The sequence below is a fragment of the Limanda limanda genome, chromosome 5, assembly GCF_963576545.1.
Source record: "Limanda limanda chromosome 5, fLimLim1.1, whole genome shotgun sequence".
NCBI classification, from domain to species: Eukaryota; Metazoa; Chordata; class Actinopteri; order Pleuronectiformes; family Pleuronectidae; genus Limanda; species Limanda limanda.
This window is the reverse complement of record NC_083640.1, coordinates 10,393,259-10,417,804: the sequence shown is the minus strand read 5'-3', so window position 1 is coordinate 10,417,804 and position 24,546 is coordinate 10,393,259. Positions and strand designations below refer to the sequence as shown.

Sequence of the window (24,546 nt, the reverse complement as noted above, 5' to 3'; positions counted from 1 at the left end):
GAGTAATTTCCGAGTGTTGTGCAGATTATATGGTTATTATGGTAGAGGAGATGCTTTGCATGTTGTGTAAGGGAAATACTGCTCTGTTATTTATCTGCCTTTTCAAATGATCAGGCAGGGATGTAAGAAATAAGGAAGATGTAAAAATGCTTTATTAAAAAAAAACAGAATTTCAGACCGAACAATCAGTTTTCATTCCCCTGAGGAAACTGCAATAAAACAAATTCAGCATATAAGAAAGAATGTGGACAAAATAAAGTAATGACAAGGGGTTGAATCATTAAACATTAGATGGACTGGACCATCTTTTATATATAATATATCACTATATCACCTCCTGGTTAACCGCTCTACCTCCTCAGACACAGCAGTCCATATAAAAAAAAATGTATGAAGTAAAAGAGAAATAACATTACCACCTTTACATCTATTTCAATCAATGTTCTCCTTACTGTCCTCTGTTTTGTTATTATATATTTATGATTTGTTTTACTTTCTGAGACATTAATAGATTTTTTTTACTACAAAGTTAGTAGAAGACTCTAAAACACAACACAATTGCTATTCAAACACATTGGCATACAGTACAACAACATACATACAACATGCTATTGTACAATTATATCGTTTGTGTTTTAGTACAGTGAATGTGTTCCATCTGTTTTATTTTGAAGGCAGTGATTCCAGCCTTTGCTCTCTGTATGTCACTGCGCAGAATGAAAGTGGGGATTAAGTAAATGTTGACCGTCAGCCCCACCTGGTGGAGCAGAGTGAGCACTGCAGGAGTTCAGTAACACAGACGTCATATAGATGTCACTCTCCTGGTTCAGTGCCATTCAGTCCTCTAGTCTACACCACCATCATTTCACTTTGTTGGGTGACAAATGCAATTTAGGATCTTCAGCCCGATAAATAATAAAACAGAATTCTATTAAGATACATGAACCTCCAAGCCTCGTTGCAATCTTACCAAGCGGACGCCTTGTTTATACAACTACAGTTTAGCTTTGTTTTTAATGCATTCTGAAATGTGCAAGTGTAAAGGTCAACTATAATTTGAATCCTCTCGGTCCTGAAACAAAGTTAAGATGTACAAACACTGGATTGCATTTTTCCACTCCGATGCAGTTCAGGGCAACACAGATAAACAGAGGTAGAAGATTAAAAAGTAACTGAGATACTGGTTTTGAGTGGATTTAAAACATTTGGAGGCTGCATCTACCTGGGGTGGAAACAACTGTTATTCCTCTGACAGAAAATATCTATATCTGTCTAATAGGAATAGGCCTTCATGACCTAAAACTTGCTAACCAATAACAAACTCACACTGCTGTATGTGCCAACACTGCTAAAAACAAACCATATTTGGATAAATATCTTGATATATATTAATATAATGCACATCATGAACATTATACATCAGTTGGCATTAACCAAATTCTTTTCAGGTTTATTAAACACACTCTTTTAATGTTAAAAGGAGGTTTATTAACTCAAAAAACAGAGATTCAGGGTGACTTAATCATCCTGAAATACTTGTTCGGTCGGAAATATGGAGTAAACACCCAGCATATTATATTCAATTGCTGCAGTATTATTATACAAATAATGTTTTGAGATATAAAATACAACATTAAGGGATGAAAATACCATCTTACGTCTTATGACACTGTGAAATGATGATGAGAAAAGCAGTTATAGATGTTGATCGCCATCCATCAATCAGCTTAATGCAATACAACTGAATCAATAACACAAGAAGATCTACTGCATTTTATCAAATTGGAGGGAAACAATAGGGCAGTATTTGGTATTTACTTGACCTTTATAGCAATCAGAGGTTAACACAATGTGGCTGCTAATTCAATGTTCCATCTACTTATTGAACACTCTTCCCCAGACTGATCAGTGGTGACGTAAACTTCTGTCTCATGATCAAAGTCCAAGCCTGAACAGCTCTATGTGTCAATATTTCCTCAGTCTTTATTTATGTTTTTCAGGCAACGGCGAAACGCATGGAACGATTCAAAATGCATGTGCTCGGGCCCGCTCAGTGTTGCTTTGCAGTCCTAGAAATGTTGTAAGGATTATTATTGTTATTATATATTATAAATTATTCTTACCAAAATTTGCAGAAAATTTGTTGTAATTCTTTTCAATTTCCTTATCTTTTAAATGTAATTTTTATGAAATTGTGTGTGTATGTGTTTTTGTTTGTGTGCTTTCTTATGGGGACAAAAGGCAAGTAAATCATGAAAGTTTAAGGTGAAGACATGCTTTAAGGTTAGATTCAGGTTTAGGTTGTGACGAGTAGTAACTGTGGTTAAGGCTGAAGTTATGCACCAGGAAGTCCATGTAAGTCATAATACTAAGTCATGGAGACACAACTGTGTGTGTGTGTGTGTGTGTGTATGTGTGTGTGATTTAACTTTGCCTCACCTGTCCCTATTGTATATAGAAGCGCCCCTGGAGACATCACTATCAATTAACACATCAGGGAGTTCATTGTCCTGGCTCTGTGCTGTGATGCTGTGCACCCTTGAGGGCTGTAGCTCCAAAACATATTATTCTTACACTTCTAACAAAATGAAACCACGCAAAGTGTAGTGAGGGCGCGGTGTTGTCAAGGCAGTGGACTTGAGGTCAGTGTATATCGGCTGACTGGATCCGCGGAATTGGGATTCGTGCGTCTTTAAAGTGGATCAGTGTTTTGTAATGAATGGGGTGTGCGGTTGTTGCCTGCCTATTATTAGCCGAGGAGGCCTCACAGCGAGCGGAGGTGGTTCTATGACGGTCAGGGCAGCTGCAGCCTCTCTGATCCGCAGGACTCTCTCCTCCTGTTCTCCCTCCTCCTGTTCTCCCTCCTCCTGTTCCCCAGCCTCCTGTTCTCCCTCCTTCTGTTCTCCCTCCTCCTGTTCTCCCTCCTCCTGTTCTCCAGCCTCGGTCCCCTCGCCTCCAACATGAAGCTGAACGCATCCGCTGGAGCACTGCTTCCCACCGCCTCCACCCAGCAAGCCGGTGCAGCACTTCCTCATGTTGCGGTAAGAGGCAGCGGGGAGACGGGCGGAGGGGTGGGGGGGTGATGAGACGCGTCCAGGCTGCGGGAAGAATCAAACCGGGGCTTTTATTGCGCTGGTGCCGCTGAGCGTTGGAAACAGGCGGATAAACAGGCTCAGGAGTCAATGACGGGATGTTACATAAGGTGTAATGCAGCAGAGCCTCCTGACTCGGTGGCGGTGGAGGGACTGTGCGCTCCTCCCGGTAGGAAATGCACGATTTTATCATCTCTTTTTACGGCTGATCGCGGTGCAGGCTGCACGTTTATATCTAATAATAAGAGGAAATGCTGCAGGTCTTTGTCTGATCTTGTGAAAAATGATGGATTGATTTGCGCAGCGGGGACTGAAGCATGCATGAGCAATATTAGAGGCGGTGTATCTCTATTGTGTTATAGGCCCAGTCTTATAGGTCACACTGTCAGATTTATCTATAAAGGCATATATATATATTTATTTATTTATATATATATGCACTGATGCTGTATTTAATGAGTGTATTCCTCCGTAGGGGGATGGAGATGATGTCAATGAAAGGACTTTATGAATGGCTGTGAATTGACCCTTATAATAATAAGAAATCCCAGTAACCTTTGATGGTAATATTAATAGCACTGTGTACATCACATTCTTTTCATAGAGGTGAATTCATTGTCATCCTAGACCACAGCTTCTGTTGTAGTGTGGGTGACCAATATTATGCTTTAGGTATCATATTGAAAACATAGGCAGTTGTTTATTTACAGTCTATCGGGGTCCAGGCAGTCACACGGACACCAGAGCTGATCTCATTCACAAAGAAGGTTGCTCTGATGTACGGTTCCTAGTGCAGGGAGGAAGGTGCAAATGTGGTCTGGTGTTTAAAGACATGGAGTCAAACATGACGTGAGTTTGGGACCAATTGATACTCAGAATAATGTATGTGATGTAACATATTAGAACATAAATAAGGTTAGACAACTACACCATCGGTTATTGTCATGATTATGTGCTGCCTCTGCTGCTGCTTTTGTTAAATAAAATAGAAACCTGGTGACAGTTTGATACATGCATGAGTTCTGATAAAGGCTGTGTCACACCCAGACACAGATCACAGTTCCCTTGGAAACCAGTGTGAGTGTCTCAAGCATCCGCCACCATTTTCACAAGACAGAAATAGTCTGTTTACCTATGTCCTCCATCTCTATTTAATAAGGGCGTACTTGTGCCTGCCAGGTTTCTAGCACTTACTGCCTTGAATGAGAGCTGTGACGACCGGAGTTAAGCTTTAGGTCCAGGTTGTTTGGGGTTGCGCTACAGGACCAGTAAAGAGGGAAAAGCGTTTTAGGCTGGCCTCATGGGATTACTGAAATATCTGGCCAGGATTGCTTGCTTGTGAATTTTTTTATTTTTTTATATACAAGGGACAGGGAAGTTGTGAATGGGCACCCGGACGTCACGAGACATCCATTGATAGCTCTGCAGGCAGGAAAAAAAAACTGTGCAGATGATGAAGAGTAGCCACGGTGTCTGCTTTCCGTATTGATTCATGCCCCTTCTGCGGTTCAGGACTACAGTTTGACATTTCTGGTGCTGATGCAGCTTTTCTGCACCTCTTTGTGTCTCGACAGGTCTCAGCTGACAGATTCTGATATGGACTATGAGAGGCCAAACGTTGAGACTATCAAGTGTGTGGTGGTGGGAGACAATGCAGTCGGGAAGACCCGCCTTATATGCGCCCGAGCCTGCAATGCCACACTGACTCAGTACCAGTTACTCGCCACACATGTGCCCACTGTCTGGGCAATTGACCAGTACAGAGTATGCCAGGAGGTGAGTATGCAAATACACTTCTCTATGAAGATTACATGGATGTTTATTAAGGATTTCAACCTATGGGGTTTTAACTAAATCATAACGTTTACATGAGAAGAGAACTCATGCACCGTATTTACCTTTGGCTTTGCAGTAATTAATTAGTCATTCTCACACAGAGGCTTGTCTTATCAGGTACTAGAGCGCTCTAGAGATGTAGTGGATGACGTCAGCGTGTCCCTTCGGCTCTGGGACACGTTTGGAGACCATCACAAGGACCGACGTTTTGCATATGGCAGGTGAGATACTGTTAATTTCAATGTCAGACGACCAGCATGTACTCTGGTGCTGTTTTAAGGTTAGGCATTTTGTCCTTCGTCTTCCCTCCAGGTCTGATGTGGTGGTACTGTGCTTCTCAATCGCCAATCCCAACTCTCTGTACCATGTGAAGACCATGTGGTACCCCGAGATCAAACACTTCTGCCCCCGTGCTCCTGTCATCTTGGTGGGCTGTCAGCTGGACCTGCGCTACGCTGACCTGGAGGCAGTCAACAGGGCGCGGAGGCCTTTAGCTCGGTAATGGGACAAATGAGAAGTATTTATGTTTGTTTTGAGATTTGTTTCTTGACATATTTTCTTCTTTTTCAGACCCATTAAATCGAATGAGATTCTTCCTCCAGAGAGAGGTCGGGAGGTGGCCAAAGAGTTGGGAGTGCCATATTACGAGACCAGTGTCGTTGCTCAGTTCGGTGTCAAGGACGTCTTTGACAACGCTATCCGAGCTGCGCTCATATCACGCCGACACCTGCAGTTTTGGAAATCTCACCTCAGAAACGTGCAGCGGCCTCTCCTTCAGGCACCCTTCCTGCCGCCGAAACCTCCCCCACCTATAATCACTGTGCCTCCTCCCCCAACCACCACAGAGGAGCATCCAGTCGGCCTGCTGGAGGACCCACACTGTGCTGATGTCATTCTGGTTTTGCAGGAGCGACAAAAAATCTTTGCACACAAGATATACCTGGCGACTTCCTCTTCAAAGTTCTACGACCTCTTCATTATGAACACGCAAAATGAAGAGAATGAAAGGCCTACTCGCGGTGCTCTCTCTGGCAGAGAGCTGCTGATGCGTGCTGCTAGCTTTGATGTTTGCGAGAGCTTTGATGAGGGAGACAGGGCCAACCTGAGGAACTGCACTAGCGACGGGACCTTGAAGGACTCACAGGGGGGCCGGAGGGGAAAGCTGCTCTCATCGTGGAGCCGAGCCTTCGTCAGCATCCAGGAGGAGGTGGTCGACGACCCTATAACATACTCCCCAAGGCCCATGACTGTTGTGCACATGGACCCGTCCATGCAGCTGGGTCCTTTCCGAGCAGTGCTGCGCTACCTGTACACAGGTCAGCTGGACGAGAATGAGAAAGAGTTAATGCACATTGCACACATTGCTGAGCTGCTGGAGGTCTTTGACCTGCGGATGATGGTGGCAAACATACTTAACAATGAAGCCTTCATGAACCAAGAAATCACCAAAGCCTTCCATGTACGGCGCACAAACAGAGTCAAAGAGTGCTTGGCTAAAGGCACCTTCTCTGGTGAGTGGAAACCATGAAGCCATGTTTTGTTTTTAAATGTATTCTTCTTGTATACAGTGGATCCAGATGTCACTACCTGTGTCTCACCTCTGTATTGCAGACGTGGTATTCAAGCTAGACGATGGGACGATCATGGCTCACAAACCGTTGCTCATCTCTAGTTGTGACTGGATGGCAGCTATGTTCGGCGGGCCTTTTGTGGAGAGCTGCACAAAAGAGGTGAGTCACATGAGGTCACAGAGCTCAAATACACAACCCCGGTCAGTGCTAGGTAAAAACGTCTTCTCCACATCTTTCATATTGTCCAGTGGCAGTCTTATTGCCATTCACATTTTCAGCTTTAAAATTACACCAAAGGCACTATGGCCTTAAAGATCAATGCATGCCCTGTCCCAAGTGGGAGCAGCAATGAACTAAGTGCTATGTGTGCAAACTATAATTTAATTAGAGCATTGCAAATCTGCTTTAATCAAATTACAGTGGCTTCTGTTCCAAGCATACTGTTGTTCTGTGACCTCAGCTACTTTGTTTTTCAACCTTAATGATGCTACTAAAAGATACTGCATGCACTACCTCTGCCGTGTGAGATTTAGACTAGGTTGTTCGGATCAAAAATAAATCGTATGGTTATTCAGAGTTGTTTTTAGATATAATGATCATTTATCCCCTTTGTTGTTGTTGTTGTTGTTGTTGTTGTTGTTGTTGTTGTTGTTGCTGCTGCTGCTGTAGCCTAAGTAGAGCTGAAGAAGTAATTGAGGATTTTGCAACTATCTACATCACAGAATAACAAATGTGAAAAGGGGATTCAAACACATGTTCCTGTTTCTAAGGTGCTGTTTCCCAACACTACTCGCAGCTGTATGAGGGCTGTGCTGGAATATCTCTACACAGGACGGTTTTGCTCTCGGACTGACTTGGATGCAATGGAACTGATTGTTCTTGCCAATCGTCTTTGCCTCCCCCACCTGGTTGCCCTTACAGGTATATATTGTGTAGTTATTGTCCTGTAACCAAAGGACTTTACTAAACGAAGTTAAGTTTCTCAGTCAATGCGTCGCCTGTGTCAATGCGTGACTTTCTTTTATGCCTCTTCCAGAACTCTACACAGTAACAGTGTTGACGGAGGCAGCAATGATGGGAGCTGACATTGATGGAGATGTGCTGGTGTACTTGGATATGGCCCAGGTAGAGTGTGACGTGTCAATCATCTCAGAACAAGGACAACAATTGTAACACTAACATCATATTTATTTTGCTATTTGTAAAGGACAAACTGTTCTAGAGGCTGACCGAATCTTAACACCCAGTAGGTGGAGCCTAAGAAACGCAGTCTTACAGTAAATAGTGCACTAAAGCTATTTTTGAAATAATTGGCAAACAACCTTTAGAGCAGTAAACATTTAGGACTTAGCAGTCTGGCTCAGCACCAAGTGCATCCGATCATTCGGACTGGGCAGATGTGCTTCTGCTACTTCAGGCACTATATTTATTCTGTGGCAATTTGATCAATTGCTTATTTCTTTGGTGATATGAACCACTAAAGGACAAAAATGAATCTAAAGGGAATTTTCTGCATTCTTTTGACCTAATGTGGAGTATAGCTTGAGCCTTTTGGGGGCTAATGCTGATACCGATATATCGGCTGAAATAAAAAAAAATTTTTTTTTAAATAAACATGATTCCTAATATGTTAAGAAATGAAAAAAAGCTTGATATTTTTTTACAGTAGAAATATAAACTTTATCATAAAAATAAGACCAAAACACAAATGTGTTCATATCAGCACGTATTGGCAAAAATAAACACATATGTCTATAAAAGGCTCATATTGGCCAATTTGATAAATCAGTTGTTATACTGTACTTTCTCATCTGCATTAATTATACTACCAACAAGTTAGCATGCCAATGCTAACACACTAAAGTTTAGTACCAGTGTACAGCTGATGAGTAATGACTGACCATTGCCATCAAAGTGAATATTTACTGCAGTTGAATCTGATGGCAAAATGTAATACAAACAGTATATAAAGGTAGAGGCAAGTCTCACCTAGCAGACGTAAACATAACAATTTGGACCCTATATAGCCTATATAATTAAATATATATATAAATGTATATTCCATTTAGGTTGAGCTCGAATAAGGAGATGTCTGCATCCGAATCACCAGCAAAACCTCACTACAATGTTTGTCATGTACAGAAACTGTTCACAAATTCAAAAATGGCAAATACAGATCTTGTATCTTGACAGTTCCACGGAGCGCAGCAGCTTACAGGCTGGTGTCTTCACCACATCTGCACCAACTACAACAGCGTCTGCCGCAAGTTTCCCCGAGACATGAAGTCCAAGTCTACAGGTAATACACACATGACCTGGTAACAGCCCTCTGATGGAAACTAAACAACAACCTGTCACCTGTTTGGTGCTACAGTACATAAATACTTGTTTGTTTTGGAATGTGGCAGCATGAAATGAAAACGTATTTAACAGGCTTTAGAAAAGACAGATGGCCAATTTAATGAAATCTGTAAGAGCCGATTAAGCTCTCTGGACCCATTTCACCTGAGTGAGACTTAGTTTTAAGCACTTCAGGAATAGTCAAGGACCTTTAACATTAATGGTTAATGCCTCTGCAGTTCTCGTTTGCTCAATGATAAAATAAAATCTATAAATGTTCTATGGAGCCTTTTCCTTTATTAATGATGTTAGTTTTGTTGTTATACAGTACATCAATAATATTACACTATAATGTTATCAGTGTCTAGAATACATAAATAGCTAAGTATTTATGCTAAGAATACTCAAATATATCTTCAGTCTGTTTCTTTCCACTGATTCCAATGCGTTTGCTGAAATGCAAAAAACATTGTGGGGAATTTGACAGTTTAAAATTGAATTTTGAAAATCCTATTCAGCATTTTTCTAAAACAGATTGTTCTGATGCAGAGAACCAAGAATACTTTGAGAAACACCGCTGGCCCCCCGTGTGGTACCTCAAAGAGGACGACCACCACCAAAGAGCCCGGAAAGAGCGCGACAAGGAGGACTACCTGTACCAGAGGCGGCAGTGTAAACGCAAGTGGATTTTCTGGAACCTTCCCTCGTCCCCTAACTCGAACTCTTCCTCCTCTGGCTCGTCCGCCGTCATCTGAGCGAGCGGTAAGGCCGGGTCCGGGCTGGAGTCCCCTCAGCGCGGATGTGACTTGTAACAGATACAATAGAAGATAAGCACTGCTGACTAGATCCTCCCCCAGTTATTCAGGCACACAGTTTCTCCTTCTCCGGTTTGTTTGCAGCACTCCTACATTAAGGTCAGCTCAATCTGGCAGTTTTAGTCGAGCTTTGTTCCTTGTATTTTTAGCTCGGTGTAAGTGACACTCAGACCTCAGTGATGTGAGCCTCACTGACAAATGGCACAGTGTGACCGGCGCAAACAACAATCCACATCGATCGTATCTGAGTTTAAAGTAATAGCACTCTGCTGGCACAGAACCCTCCACCTGTGGTCATAACTATCATCAGTCAACCTGAACTGATAACCAAGTGCTGCTTACCAGCTGCAACAACCAGCAACTCAACACAGAAATTAAGTCTCAGAGATATAACACTTTGCCCTTAAGTGTTTGTACAATCTACCAAACTGCGTGTACAGTATGATCCCATCAACTCAATGCAACAATAGTATAGCCTGCCAGGAATCAAGTACTGAACTCTTACACTCTAACCATTCTGATTATCATCCTGTATGCATAAATGAAAATACAGGCAAGTTGTATTTCTGTCCAGTTCTTGTGTTTTCGAATGTTTGTGTACGGCTTGCACAACTGAGAGCGGTGGGTCTGGACACACTCGGTATTCATGATGTATCGTGAGCTTGTGATTTGCTGCCTCTTGTCACAAAAAGGCTCTAGTTTACATGAATGCATTCAGTGCCCGGAGACACAAGGGATCCCAAATTGTGGAAAATATCTGTATTTTCTGTGAAACGCCAGCTAAAACAAACCATTATAATTTCCCCTATGTTGCTGGATGAGGCTTGTTGGCGCCACATGTTTTTCCTGGGTCCTTCAGCTTTACGTTGAATAGTCCCATCAGCATGATAGCTACTCATGATGCATCTCAGACGCAACAGCAGCATCTCCAGAGCTGAAGTGACCACGTGTACATTACCATTCCTCTGTGACGACGTGTTTGACATAGCTCAAACCTGGTGGGGACTTCTCTTGGTTGATCGGAGGATGCCTAAGACTCGTACATGCAGGAAGCTTCGTCACGCCTGTGTGAGGTCATCCATGTTCTTCTACACATCTCAAGCACTTTCTTGGACTCTTCTACGACAGAGACACACACAAAACCCTCCAGTAGCAGCATCCTGGTGAACGGCACTGAGGACACTATGGTGCCATGACACGTTGTGGAAATGAAAAAAAAAGGAACTCGGGAGGATCATGATGTTTCGAATGTTTCTGAAATACTGTCGAGCTGTTTAACTCAAATCATTTGTGTTGATTTGTTTTGCACATGTCACAGTATATGTTTAAGATTGTCATCTCATATTGGACTTGATTGTAGGACGAAGTGCAGATATGTTCAGATTTGTAGGCATGGTGCTCAGTGAAGCTGGGTCGTATTGTACATTTAAAAAAAAATCAGATGAACCGCAAGTAACTTGCTTCGCTCTCATGCACAGTTACGTAATATTGTGCACTGCAGGCAGTGAGCAGTATCGCACAGTATTACTGAGTAATACATATAGTGAATATAGACTTGACTCGTCCGACTCGTATTTAGTTACCTTGCAGCTACACTGTTGTTGAAAATAACTGAATACTCATGGTGACCTCCCAGTTACATCTATTATATGCTGTAGTATAGGTGCAAATTACTGGTAGTTCATATGAAGAGTCGACTCATAGTAAAATAGGATTAGGGGTAAAGTAGACACATGTTTGTATAAATGACATTATAAAGACATACATGAAACATACCATTGTTATCAAAAGAGTCAGTTCTTGTTGCAGCATTTGCTTTTGCAGCAGATGTTAAATAAAAAAGCTTGCTTTTAATACTGCATAGGATTGGCTACACTTTTCGATACAGGGTCCGACAAGACACATATTAGACAGAGCCCATCAAAGAGCTGAGAAATGCTGATGTGCTATGAATCAAATCAGTGACAGAAAACAATTTCTTGCTTGTAATAACTCCTGACCTAACTACATTGCATGAACAGGGATGAAGTTCAGTCATCATCATTGAAAGTGCACGCTACAGACAAGTGATGGTGCTGGTGCTCCAAGCAGTAGCATTAAATTGTTCTCAATAACATTCATTTTGTCTGTTGCTAATTAATTAAACGCAGCAACCGTCATTTGAAGGTTTTAATTGTTCAAATCTTTTTTGGCACACATTGTCAGACATTAGGCAAAGGGAGCATGGTACACTTTTAGGTCCAGCTTTATTCTAATCCTTAATGTTTGGATTCATCAATATGCTACATTCAATTAAATTACTTAATTGACAATAAGGCCCAGTTTTCATGTTAAATAAGGTTTTTTTCATAATATCTATAGCAAGAGGGTCTGTGCTGTTATAATTTGCCTTGTGTGATAGATGAAGTTCATAGATGTGCATTTCATTCCTCAGTGCACTGCATTTCTCAATGAATCCACTGCTGATGTTTTGCATCAACGCCACCTCATGCCTTAATGTACAGTGTAGTGTATGGCATTGAATGTAATGTAGTGCTACTATGGTCAGTAGTTTGTCTGCTATATGTTAAGTTACCATGGTGCTCTCAATGTGTGTATCTGTAAATGTACGTTATCCATAATTTGGACGTTAAGCGTCGGATTTTATGTTTTAAGCCGAATAGACAAAACTAATTAAAGACTCTGATCTGACCATCCTCAACTAACACAATGACACATCATAGATTTGTGACATTATAACCATGAAATGAATGCAGGGATTTCTGATTCAGTTGTATTATTTCAAAGCTGCTTTATGCTGATGAGTCAGCAGTTACAGCATGCTGAGACAGGGTGGCCATTGGCAGTTAGAACTCAAACATGTAAATATAAATTCTAGGCTGCTATTCAAACTTGGCAGAGTTATCGATATAAGCTATTGCATAGTTTAAGTAGGTAGAGTTTTGTACTATGCATACTGAAATGTCTGACTTTGAAACTTGCACTGCTTTGTAGCACCAGGTTCTATTCAATTTGCATCAGATGGTATTGCAACATCATCAGTTGGGCACACAACATCAGGTAAAACAAACAAAAAAATACACAGATTAGATCATAAATTACAAAGATGTTGACACTGGGGCCCTTCTCCATATGTTTGGGTGCTAATATCACCGCTGCAGACAAGCACAAACCAAAGGAAGCTTAAGCAGCACCAGGAATATATATGCTGCACAATCACTTCTGCATAGTTTAAGAGGCCTTGTTCTGAAATGGTTAAAAATTCAATGAAAAAGAGACAAAATAAAAAAACAATAAAGGAAAATAAATAAAACTTGAATGTTTTCTCAGTGTTCAAAGCCTAGATGACGTTTTCCTAAGTCATCAGGTGTTTTTGTTCTGAAGAGCTGTTTTTATTGTTTAGGAGCTGTGAATCTGAAATTGTGTAGCATGTGTTCTTGAAAATGTGGAAATAATATTTACTAAATAAAAATGGAGCAACATGGGAAGTTTGGGCATCACTTTTTATATAAATACAATAAGGTAGATTGTAGTTTCAATTTAAAAAAAACTATAAATCTTGGAGATATAGTAATGTTGTTTTATGTATATATTTAATGTATATACAAACATTACAGATATACAGAATATGTCCAACTAAAGTTGAATGCAGTTAAACAAATACTCATGTTGATATATAAATATGAATCCAGAAAAATGTACACACACAAATATATAGTCAGTAAATTAGTCACAGTTCCAATCTTTGTGCCCAGTATCATTTCTACAGTCTAATTTAACACCAAGATATAATCTCTATAAATGTTATATAAATGCATTTATATTATATTTGAGTCCAAAAAGTATAATTTAGTCAAGCAATGATAAAACAAGTGTGTCAAAGATTCTGGTTCATCGTATAGAATTTAGATCTGTTTTTCAATATCTGAAAATAGAGATAAGTTTGTATCATATTGTGTAGGACTTTGAAGTGCACCTCTTTGATATTATTGGTGATACATAACGTGAATGTAAAGAACTGTGGCCTCTGCCAGTTGTTTTAGTTTCAGTTCTGTCATCTGAAACCTTACCAGCCTCGTACGTCAGTCACGTGCTGCGCTACGTAGCTGCGTCATCATCATCAGCTGCAGCAGCAGCGTCAGAAGCAGAAGAAGCAACAGACAGTGAAGGTGCAGGAGGAGAACAAGCTGAGAAACATGGTAACGTTGTTCACATGTGAATGTCGAGATAAATTAACTGTGGTGGAGAGAGAACCGTGTTGTGTTGCATATCTGGTTTCTAACTGCGTGGATAAACTGCACCGTGTCAAAATACAAACAAACAAACAAACAAACAAACAAGCACTTGAAGGCTAAACTTATGCTGACGAGTACTTTAGTGAACATGCACTTTACTGAGAGTCACGAGTCATTTGTCATGTAGCCAGAAGTTTGCTAAATTAAGACCACAACATTAAATGAATGACGTGTCAGCTTTCTGCAGTTCAGACAAGTTCAGTTTCAATATAGTAACACAAACCTAAACTTTGATAATAATTAAGTTAAGTGTTGTTATGTAGTTTATGATTCTTCTCATCAGTCCTTCTCAAAGATGTCGCTGCTGCTGATGTGTCATTATGTAAACAAGTGTGGGCGTGGTAAGGTGTATACATCACCTCTGATTGGCCCAGACGAAGAGCACACATAGTAGGACAGTCATTTAAAAATGTTTAAGAATGTAGCATAAACTAAACGCGATGTAACAAATACATAACAACAGATGTTAAATGATATATTATTCAACTTAAAATCAATCACCAATCCTGATAATTGTTAAGTTATTCATATTTTTTAGGGGAAACGTCTTTACAATATTCTAAACTCACTTATTTTCTTTGTCTTATTTTGTGATTCAACAGCATTAGGGTTTCAAGATGTTCATCTTTGTAAAGAAGTATATTTTTAACATTCTGTAAAAAACAACCTTTATAGATTTAGCAATACAGTATTTGGCAGAGTTAATGAATCATTTCATGTTTACAATTAGATTTTAATTCAGAAGCACTTCAGTTACTCATACTTTCCACTGGCAAACAGTCTTTATTTCCTGTGCTTCTTGAACTCTCATTCATTAGAAATAAACTGGCTGGCCAGTAGTTGTTTTTTCCAGTAGTCCACTGTACATCCGTTGGTAATAAACAAGAAAATACTATTTGAATCCGTCAGATTCCTGAATTGGGTCTTGTCTGACTGACTGCTTCTGTTCCACAGGCTGCACTCGTGTCATTTCTGGTGTTGTTTGTATGCATCTTGGGGCTTTTCCATGTGGAAACATCAGCAGACATCAGCTCACTGGATTCTTCTTTCTGTCAGTAAGTAGATCCTAATGCTGCAGAGAGATGTGCTCATAGAGTGATGGCAATGACAGGAGCTTCTTGTGCTCGATAAATGATGTACGTCTGCCCATGACAGTATTGGAACCTTTTTTAATTAGTTGTCCATCTTTATATTAGACTATGATACTGTTTAAATTTCCCTAAATACTGAATGTAATACACAGTTGTGTACAATGAGGTTCAGCTTCTATCTCTCTTCAATAAAGTGGTGGACTAGAAGTGATCTACCCAGGGCTGGACATCGACAAATGCCTCATCGTTCCAAAGGACCAGAAGCTCAGAGAGAAAGTCAGCAAAGTGTGGAAAGCCCCACAGATTTACTTCTCCGGAGCACACAAGGTACAAGATGCGTGTGTGTGTGTGTGTGTGTTCCGTATTTACTCTGCATTGAATATGACTCCACCACTGCAGGTTATTAAATAAGCAAACATTACCCCCCTTCTTTTTAATTCACAAAACACACATACTTTACATACTCTTAACTGATGTCCAGTAGATCAGCACTTCTTTGAATATTGGCACTAGATTTTTATAATAGAATAGAAAGGAAATTTGCATCAATTTTATTCACACAGAAACGTATCTATTATGCCTTAGAAAAATAGGTTTTCATTAATAAGCGATTAATATCGAGGATGTACTCGACATTATAATGACATGAAAGATTCTCTATATGTCTCCGTTTGTCAAACATGCACAGACTTTTTTTGAACACTAGAGTGCAGTAATGGATAAAACAGGCTCCATATCATCACTTATAGAACAGGCCTTTGTTCACTGTCACAATAAACAACATGTTCACAATATTAGGCAAAATAACATTATTCACATTAAATATTTAAAACGTCAGTCATCTCAGTTTTCAGCATATATGTCACTTTTTATTATCTGCATCGCCTACATCGCTGAGCACTGGTTGACTGCAGTAATCTTTAACACCACAGTGGGGTGCTAGCACCTCATGGTCGTCAGCCACCCCGTGAATAATTGATTTACGTCTCACTTACATTGTACCTGAACTTGTACTTCATACTGTGTATAATGTCAGATAGCATCAATTGCAACGTTACTGTCATTGGCAACCTTAAATTGGTAACTAATGATAGGTCAGGTCTGATTGGTTAAAACTAATCTTACTAGTCAATGTACAGACAATTATTCGATATCCCCAGATAGGAGTCAGCTGCACCAGAGAGTAAAATATACTGTGCATGGTTTAGAGAGTAATAGTATGAAATATAATTATTAGTAAATCAAGTTTATGAATAAAATAAGACACGGATTACTTACAATTCAATTAATCTATCAAAATGATGAGGCTAGAGTTCAAATTAATGCATTAAAACTGCTGTTTGAAGTTTGCATGAAGGGATTTTTAGATTCCAGACACATGTAGAATGAAAAAAACTCAGAATGTTACCTGCTGATGGTAATAGAGAGAAATAGAAAAGTGCTTGTGAAAAAGAGCATGACATTAACAGCAGAGCCTCTCAATGCCATCAAATCAACGAGTTTGTGAAATGTGTTGGCAGAACATGATGTAGGGCTTAAATGTCATGTGATGTGTTCCTCTTTAAATACCCACTCTTCTCATGTCACATAAAATCATCACAGATCCATTCACACGTCCTGCGTTGTACTCATTTATTTATTTATCATGTATTTTTCATCCTCTGTGTCGTTTTACTGTTGAGTGACAGACAGAGAGAGAGAGAAAGAGAGAGAGATGCTTTACCCAGTGTACAGAACTGCTGCTGTTGTTGACAATGAAATTACACCAAACCTTCTATCTGTAAATTGAAAACTTAAATTGAAAGCCACCTCGATTTAGGAGCTAGTTTATGAATTCCAGAGCTAAGCAGTCTGGCTTGAACATGATGTATTGCCCTTCCCCTGCTCAAACTCCCTTTGATGTATGGTCGTATTATCTATAATGCTGTCTTACATGATTCTCTTTTATTGCCAGAATCAGTGCTGGACAGCAAAACAGATTACATGTTGGATTAAATCAATACAAACTTTATTTACTGGGCTTTGAAATGTAATTCTCCATTTCTCCTGACACTTGAGCAAACAGGCACTGCTGAAGGCTCAGTGTGTTGCCTGCGGTCATGTGGTCGGTCCGCTGGTCCACCGGTCCACCATGCTCTCTGTCACCGTGCCAGGCTGCCGGTGTCGCTGCTATTCTTTGCCACTCACCCCTTGTACCCAGTAGCTGGAACACCGAATAGTGGCCGTTCAGGCTCAGATCCACCCACTGGAACACCCACTTCATTACTGGGACGGGATGCATGCCTGCTGAGTAATTGTAATGGAGCGCAATGGGCAGCAGTCCCATGAAAACGCCTCTAGAAAGGTGCTCATGACCCAAAACAAAAGCAAAGAGTCACAGAAGCTGCAGATTTTTGAATCCAAACTTCAGAGCAACGAATCACCACTTGAACTTATGTGTTGGTGAAACCTGGCATGTGCATTTTTAGAAATCCTAATAATATTCAGAAGCCTTAACAGCATCTCCAGTTTGATACAAGTGGGATGTGTGTTGGCTAACACGCCTAACACCATGTCCTAGTCTGATAAATAAAGTAAGTGCAAAGTGGCAATAAGAACTGAAAAAGACCTGACCATATTCTTTCAAGGGTACATATTTAGAAATTGTTGTAATAGGTTGGAAGCACAATTTACTGAAGGTCATCGTGACTTTATTTTCTGAATATATTAATCTCTGTCCTAATTTTTTTTAAAACTTGTGTTTTGAAGGGGAAAACATAGCATAGGTTTGATTAGAATAGGGTTATCATAGTGGTAAAGTATTTTAAGAATGGGTTTGACCTGTAACACCCTTTTTCTCAATGTCCTTTGTTTCACCACATAGAGAATGTGGGGCTGCTTGTCAGACTCGCAGCCAAACCCAAGGCGAACAAAACTACAAAGAGCATTGAGGTCCATTGTTCAGAATTTATTGTCTAAAGGAGGGAGGAGGGCACATGCTTACAAACACAAATAAAAACAACAATACATAATGCAAGTCTAAATAAACTGAAAAGTAACTCTAAAACAATATTTAAATAGGTTTTAATCCTAATGCTGTCCTAATTTTTTTAATTTATGATAAATTATGATTATTATGTATTACAGTGACCTTTTAATAATTGGAAATAAAGGTAGAAGACATTTTGCTTCTTCCTCCAGTCTCACAGCCCTGATGTTTATTCTAAGTAGAAGCTTCAGTTGATTTAGATATTATTAATTAACAGGCATAAGACACTTAATGTGATCTGGTTCAACTGAAATTCTCAGATATTATATATATAAACTAAACAAATCGTGTAAATGACATTCTCAGCAGGTCTAACATGAGGGTCGTGCTCTCCCTGCGTCTTTTCCTTCTTACATTAACTCTATCGTGGCATCTTGTTCTATAAAGTGTCTCTGAAGGATGATACCAGCAAACACCTCCTCGCTGAAGTGAGGAACCAAACCTGAGCCTTCTTCTATACTCACAAGATTCAAATGTTTATTCACAATCCAACTCACTCACAACTTACAGTTTATATGTTAGAGCCCACGGTTGAATGGTATTAACAGGTTTGTTCGTCACAGAGCGTTTTACCTGTATCAGAGATCTTTATTTTTGTTATATCAGACTGCTCCAGCAACTTTTATTGGAAATTGTTCAATAGGACTGAAAAACGTTTATAAATGTCAACAGACTGTATCAACACCGTGTTGCATTTTCTTTATGTGTCAGAGCAACATGTCTCAAAATGCCAAAGTGCTTTTAGGTAATTTTGTTTTACAGAAAAGACGGAGCTGTGCAAGTTCTTGATGTCGATAGAGGCTCTTTGGAAATCAAGCTTCGCCTGTAGAAAGAATTAAAGAACAGTGAAAATGAAGAAGAACCCAAAAATAAACCAAAGAACTCGGAGCTAGAAAGGATTAAAACGCTCTGTGTATATTTGGCTGCACATCAGCTCATCCAGGTGTGCTTTAACTCACTAAGGAATGTCAAAATGAGATTCTGCCTTCTTAAATCTACTTTCAGCAATTTAGTGATCATCTTAGTATGACCAAAGTTTTGCACTGCACGATACACTCTGGCAAATGAACATGCGATCATGCTCTGTGGCATGTTCAGTATGAGGATGCTGAGCAGGTCCAGTCGATTCAGAATTTGTATCACAACGACAAAAGGAAAAGATCCAAGTGAGTGTGAAGACGATTCATTGTTGGCAGGAGCTTCAGTCACATAAATGCTCACCTGGCTGCTGTTTCAATAGGAACTGTGACCAAAGGGACGTCTGTATTTAGATCATCATGCATTTGTAAAACGTGTAAGGAATTACAGGAAGTTATCAGGCTGTGTCAGTGGGCAGTTACAGGTGAGGGATATTTACCATAGACTGTAAATAAAGATGGATGACATGACTGCTGCCCAAAAGTGAAGCCAAACCCTTTTGATCACTTCCTGTTGGCTGGCTGCAGTACAGGTCATAAGTCCTTCCTCCTCCATGTCAATGAATGTGACAGGGACCAAATTCAAATAGTTTGTTATTTTATGTTATCATACTGAAGTTTTTTCAAGTGTTCAAGTGTGTCAGGGACCGAGCAGGAAGACTAGAGAGCCACAGGGTTTCTTGGAAAAAAGGTTGTTTTTTAATTTGGTTTTCCTTAACAAAATGCCAAAGAGATAAATTTCACAACTAGTCAATTTCTTACACTAGCCTCCTGTAACTGCTGGAGACCAGTTAACAGCATCACAAAAAAGAAAGACCCCCACTCAACTGAGATGGGGGAACATATATGGTGGCTGGTCAAGCCACTCAAAATCAAAGAGGGGGATAGACTTAAGCATACTAACATTGAAAACAAACTACAGCCACAACATTACCCCCAGTACAAGACCATATAATATTAACTAAGGGAAATTAACTAAATATAAATATCAAACAATAATCAAGGATTTAACAACTACAAATCGAGATAATGAAATGATGTCCTTCCCCATGATAACACGCTACATGGTGCAGTCCAATTAGTACGCAACCCCATTTAAGGTTGCCTGCTGCAGCTGGGCCTTCTTTTGCTGAATGGCCAGATGACTCCAGCCACAACCCCAAGGAACTGGTAACTCAAAGAAAATGTAATTAATTATCACAGAAAGAAAATATTTAATAAATAAAAGTATGTTGTATGAAATCAAAATGTGTCCAGTTATTTAATAAATGAAGGGTGGGTGCGTGTGCAAAAAGAACTAAGCAAATTAAGAAGTTACCACCATGTTACTGAGTCTCAGCATGTGTGGTTGCTGGTGCGGCCATCACAAAGTGTGGTTTTTGATTTGTTATTTGATGCTATAAAACATGGAGAAATGCTGTGATTGACAGCTGAGACTAACTTGTGATTAGTGGAGTGCTTGTGTCATTGGGACCTCGATACCGCTTGCTCCATCAATCCCGATCGCTGCTGCGCAGACTCTGGCTCCAAATGCGCAAGTTGGCCGTGTTCATACCCTTCAATTCTGGATAGTGGGAGGAAGTGGCCACGGGTTGTCCATCTTTATACACAGTCGATGGATTTTACAGTAGGACCGCGATGCATAAACCTCTCATTAAACAGATGAACACACATTTAAGAGCTCAGTGGTGCAGAAACCAGAGGCACTGGTCTACAGACATGTGCAAAAAAAAAAGGTGATGTGGTCAGATGAGTCATCTATTACTGCGTTCTCGCCACGGGTGGGTGAGTGCGTGTGTGACTACACCAACAGAACAGTACAGGCCTGAATGCTTGACCCCTGCACTGAGCAGGTCCAGTGCTTCTGTTGTGCTGTAGGGGGGGGGTGGGGGGGGCATTTTGCTGACACGGTTTGGCTCCGTTTGTCCCAGTTGAGGTAATGTTGTTGCCATTGATCACTTTTATAAAACATGTCTATCCCTATTGGAAAGGTCTCTGGTAGGATGACAATGCCCACAGCCAGAGGACACGCACCTCATTGAACACCGATGGGAGATTCTGCTCCAACATGTTAAAGAGAGTGCTCTTCATTACTATCATCAGAACATCATGTGAAGAATATGTTTTGTAAAAATGATATGATTCATCCCTCCAGTTGAGCTAATCTATGCTAAATGCAGTGAAGCTTCTCCAGTGCATGCATTGGCCTCGCACCTTTTTCTTTTACAATATGTCGTGTATGCATTTTTTAGTTCTTTTTTTTATTTTCTGTGTATATTTAATGTGCACTCACATCATTTAAAATCATTTTGAGTCATAGTTTCGACACAAGCATGTTCAGGCATGTTTGTCGTACTTGGCGTAAACAACACAGGCCACAGGAGCTATCTTTACCTCATGGTTGCTCCAAAAGTGGAGACAGTTTTGGACTTGTTTTCTTTTTTGTTTTTTTTTCAGTAAGGACCTGGCCACAGGGCACATTCTTAGACATGGGGGATTTCAAAGCCTTGTTTTTTGGGTAGACGTTTCTTGCATCTTGTGGATGGAATGAGGCTTTAAACCATTACTGCGATTAGAGCTGCCTCACTATGATCTCTTGAGCTTGCTTACTGCTGCTAATAGCTGTTTCCTCTCTATTTCCCTCTATCTTTTTCTTTCTCGCTTTCTCTCTCTCTCTGTGAATGATTTTTATGCTTTGCTAAAACATGTGGGGGCGTTGAGAGAGAGGATTTAAATGCAACGATCCCCCTCCTCTTTTTTTTATTATTTTTTTTATTTTTTTTGGTGAATCTCAGCGTTCTTTTCTGCAAGCCTCTGATGACGACAGGGCAGCTTTAAGCCTGGCAGTGCCCACGGCAGGCTGCCGTCTCAGCGCTGCCCACTCTCCTCTGTGTTGGCATGCTGGAGAAAGCGAGGGTGGGGTTCCTCTCGAGCAGACCTTGTCATTCCTAGGAAAGCCTACATGTCCACCCATGCAGGATTCCTGATAGGTCTCCATGTTGGGGATGTGAGAACGAAGAGATAGGGATTTTATCTCCAGTAGGCGATGGCCTTTCTTTTCAGTGAGGAGTGTATATTTAGATAAACAGACAAGGCACTTCCTTGAGCCTTTATGTGACAGCGAGGGTCAACAAGTGAAACATGTACTATAATATCCATCTAATTGCATATTCAGTCTCATCAGGTGGGTGTTTTTGGCTCTGCTGGATTAAGTAGGTGTGTTTGGCTGAGATTCAGGGAGTTTATTTCCTTAGCTAATGTTCCCCTTTGTCATTATAACACTGTGTTAAGCTGACCCGTGTCCCGCTCCATTCAGTCATTGCCCATTTACTACACGGCACACGTGATTCATGCGAGCTTCTGAGGAGGAAAGATTTACAACCTTCTGCTACTAGTACGATTGATTATGCATATTCAGTGGAATGAAGAGAGGCAGTAAACCTCCAGGGCCACCATCTCACCGAAGAATCATTTGCACCTCGCGAGACGCACACGCAACTCATGAGGTTTGACCTGTGACATGCAAACAGCAGGGCTGCAACGATTTTGCCCTCAGTTGGCGGGAACTGAGGGCAAAAGGATGTGTGCAACTGTCTTTCATGTGTAAGGGAGACTGCACCTGAAACGTTTATATCTGGAATCAAGTGTTCTTTTCCTATTTATTTCACCTCCTTCCCCTATTTTCTCCGTCTTCACGCCTCTCAACCATGCATTCACCTCTAAACTGACATTCATTTATATATACATATTTTTTTGATGCTACCATTTCGCACCCAGCTGTTGCAGTAGCGTAGTGTTCCTTCACCTTACATTTGGACTGTAAGCGCGTAGGCAGAAATACTTTTTACTCTGTGGCTGTGAGTAAAATATGATTTCAATTACCATGAAAATGTATTGTAATATCAATGGGAGGATGAGAACAGATTAAGGAAGCTCTTGGATGCTCTTACAGAGGACAATGGTCAGGTTTCCATGCAAAGAGCAGCATAGGAAGAATATGATTTTCCCCGTTTGACAAAAGCTCTGAGAAAAAGGAGGTGGTTGAAAACGTAAAGCCGACTCAGACCGGATATGTTTAAGAAGATGATTTGCTTTGATACACGGGAATGTTTTTGTATTGATGACAACTTTTTAATTTTTTTACTCATAGCAACCTAATTAAGCAATAAGACTATAAGCTCTCGACGCTGTAAAAGTTAAATTTTAGATCCAAATTCGTGAACTCCGGCACAGAGGCAATAGCAAACACTTGGAGAAGCAGAAGTCTTTAATAAAGATACGACCTGAAACCTGCGCCGCCTGATTATTATTCAGTATTCACACAGAAATTCCATCTCCTCAGTTCATATACATTGACGGCAAGATCTGTTCAAACAGAGATTCATAATCTGCATGGGAAGTGCATCTGCTGCTGTGGATACTTAGACAAACATACAAGATTAAATTTCTATTTATATGAGACACCGAAACCTAACATTTGCCATGGAATCAACGTAAGATCTAGAGACGACTCGATTGCACTTTGGCAGAGTGAGAAACTCGTATGTTTCCCTAACATGATCTGTCCAGCCGGGACATGACACCCAAAAATATCACCTTTTTAAAATAATAAAACCAAGCCACCCCCCGCAGTTCTCATTTTGTCTCGCAAGCTTGTTTGTTGTGCGATCTCAAGAGGTCCATGGGCCTCAGATATCTGGGTGTTAATGTGAGCTCCTTCCCCTTTGTGAGGATTTTCATGACAAACCTCAAACTGTAAACTTTAACTTAGATTCTTCATTGTAGAGTAATTCATCTCAGATTCATAGAGAGTGACTGCAGACGCTCAGGTTTACTGTGGCTCTTTTCCTTGAAACTGACATAATGGGCTTGTTTCTACTTTGACAGCCTCTTTTCTTTTTGAACTAAGTAATCACAAAGTTAAAAGTGATCATGTGAAGTTTTACTTTAAGACCCAGATGCTTGGCTTAGTGGCACGTTGCCCAAAATGTTTTTATGTGCTTCTCATTTGTGGTCCGGCACAGGGGTTTAGTTACAGTTGTGTCCCAATCCTCTGATTCACCTTCTTTAAGAACAGCTTCAGGGCTGCTCATAATGCTTAACTCTCCATAATGCCATCCCCTTCATCTCCCCAGTGGTCTTATTGTCTTAACTCTGGATGGAGAAGACAGAGTAGAGTGTTAAAGGAAAAACAGGTTAATACACATTTGGCACAGTGAAAGTATCATCTCAAAAATGCACAAACATACAAGTTAGATGTTTTTTGCTTCCTGTTTCTCACAACTTCTTTCGTTGCCTTGTCAGTCGGTTTTACTGTGTTTTTAAGATGTATTACCGGTGATTAATTTTTGCGTTTGACATGAAAAGGCGGCTAATGGTAACAGCGATCAGGTGCATTGATGTGTTGATTGATTTGAGAACAGGGGGATGATAAAACTGCCTTCCTTGTCATTTTTCCTGATCCTGTAGTTTGGAAGCAAAAGAAAATGTTATGCAAATGATTTGTTAATCCCTTTACATTATTTGTTCCATTTCTCCCGTTCGTTTTCACACTCAATTTC

At 40.4% G+C, this 24,546-nt stretch overlaps 2 protein-coding genes across 2 annotated transcripts in view; both read left to right on the top strand.

The window, feature by feature from the left end:
* Positions 1 to 2,985: 2,985 nt before the first annotated feature.
* LOC133002332 (rho-related BTB domain-containing protein 2-like) lies at positions 2,986 to 9,594 on the top strand. The gene is made up of 10 exons (XM_061072123.1): positions 2,986 to 3,041; positions 4,667 to 4,868; positions 5,046 to 5,149; positions 5,241 to 5,426; positions 5,499 to 6,439; positions 6,540 to 6,658; positions 7,270 to 7,420; positions 7,536 to 7,624; positions 8,693 to 8,798; positions 9,389 to 9,594. The coding sequence occupies exons 1-10, from the start codon at positions 3,034 to 3,036 to the stop codon at positions 9,592 to 9,594; spliced, it is 2,112 nt and encodes a 703-aa protein (XP_060928106.1). The 5' UTR covers positions 2,986 to 3,033.
* A 4,198-nt stretch (positions 9,595 to 13,792) lies between these two features.
* The window catches only part of LOC133002443 (phosphatidylethanolamine-binding protein 4), a 50,245-nt gene continuing 39,491 nt past the window's right edge, over positions 13,793 to 24,546 (top strand). The window contains exons 1-3 of the mRNA XM_061072260.1: positions 13,793 to 13,853; positions 14,904 to 15,004; positions 15,235 to 15,367. Coding sequence (XP_060928243.1) covers positions 13,851 to 13,853; positions 14,904 to 15,004; positions 15,235 to 15,367 — 237 coding nt within the window. The 5' untranslated portion in view covers positions 13,793 to 13,850. The remainder of the gene's footprint in view (positions 13,854 to 14,903; positions 15,005 to 15,234; positions 15,368 to 24,546) is intronic.

What these genes read in the sequence shown, in the direction of transcription:
- LOC133002332 (XM_061072123.1), top strand. An exon ending in TGGAGAGCTGCACAAAAGAG is followed by an intron (nt 6,659 to 7,269) that starts GTGAGTCACATG and finishes CCTGTTTCTAAG; the next exon opens with GTGCTGTTTCCCAACACTAC. An exon ending in TGTACTTGGATATGGCCCAG is followed by an intron (nt 7,625 to 8,692) that starts GTAGAGTGTGAC and finishes GTATCTTGACAG; the next exon opens with TTCCACGGAGCGCAGCAGCT.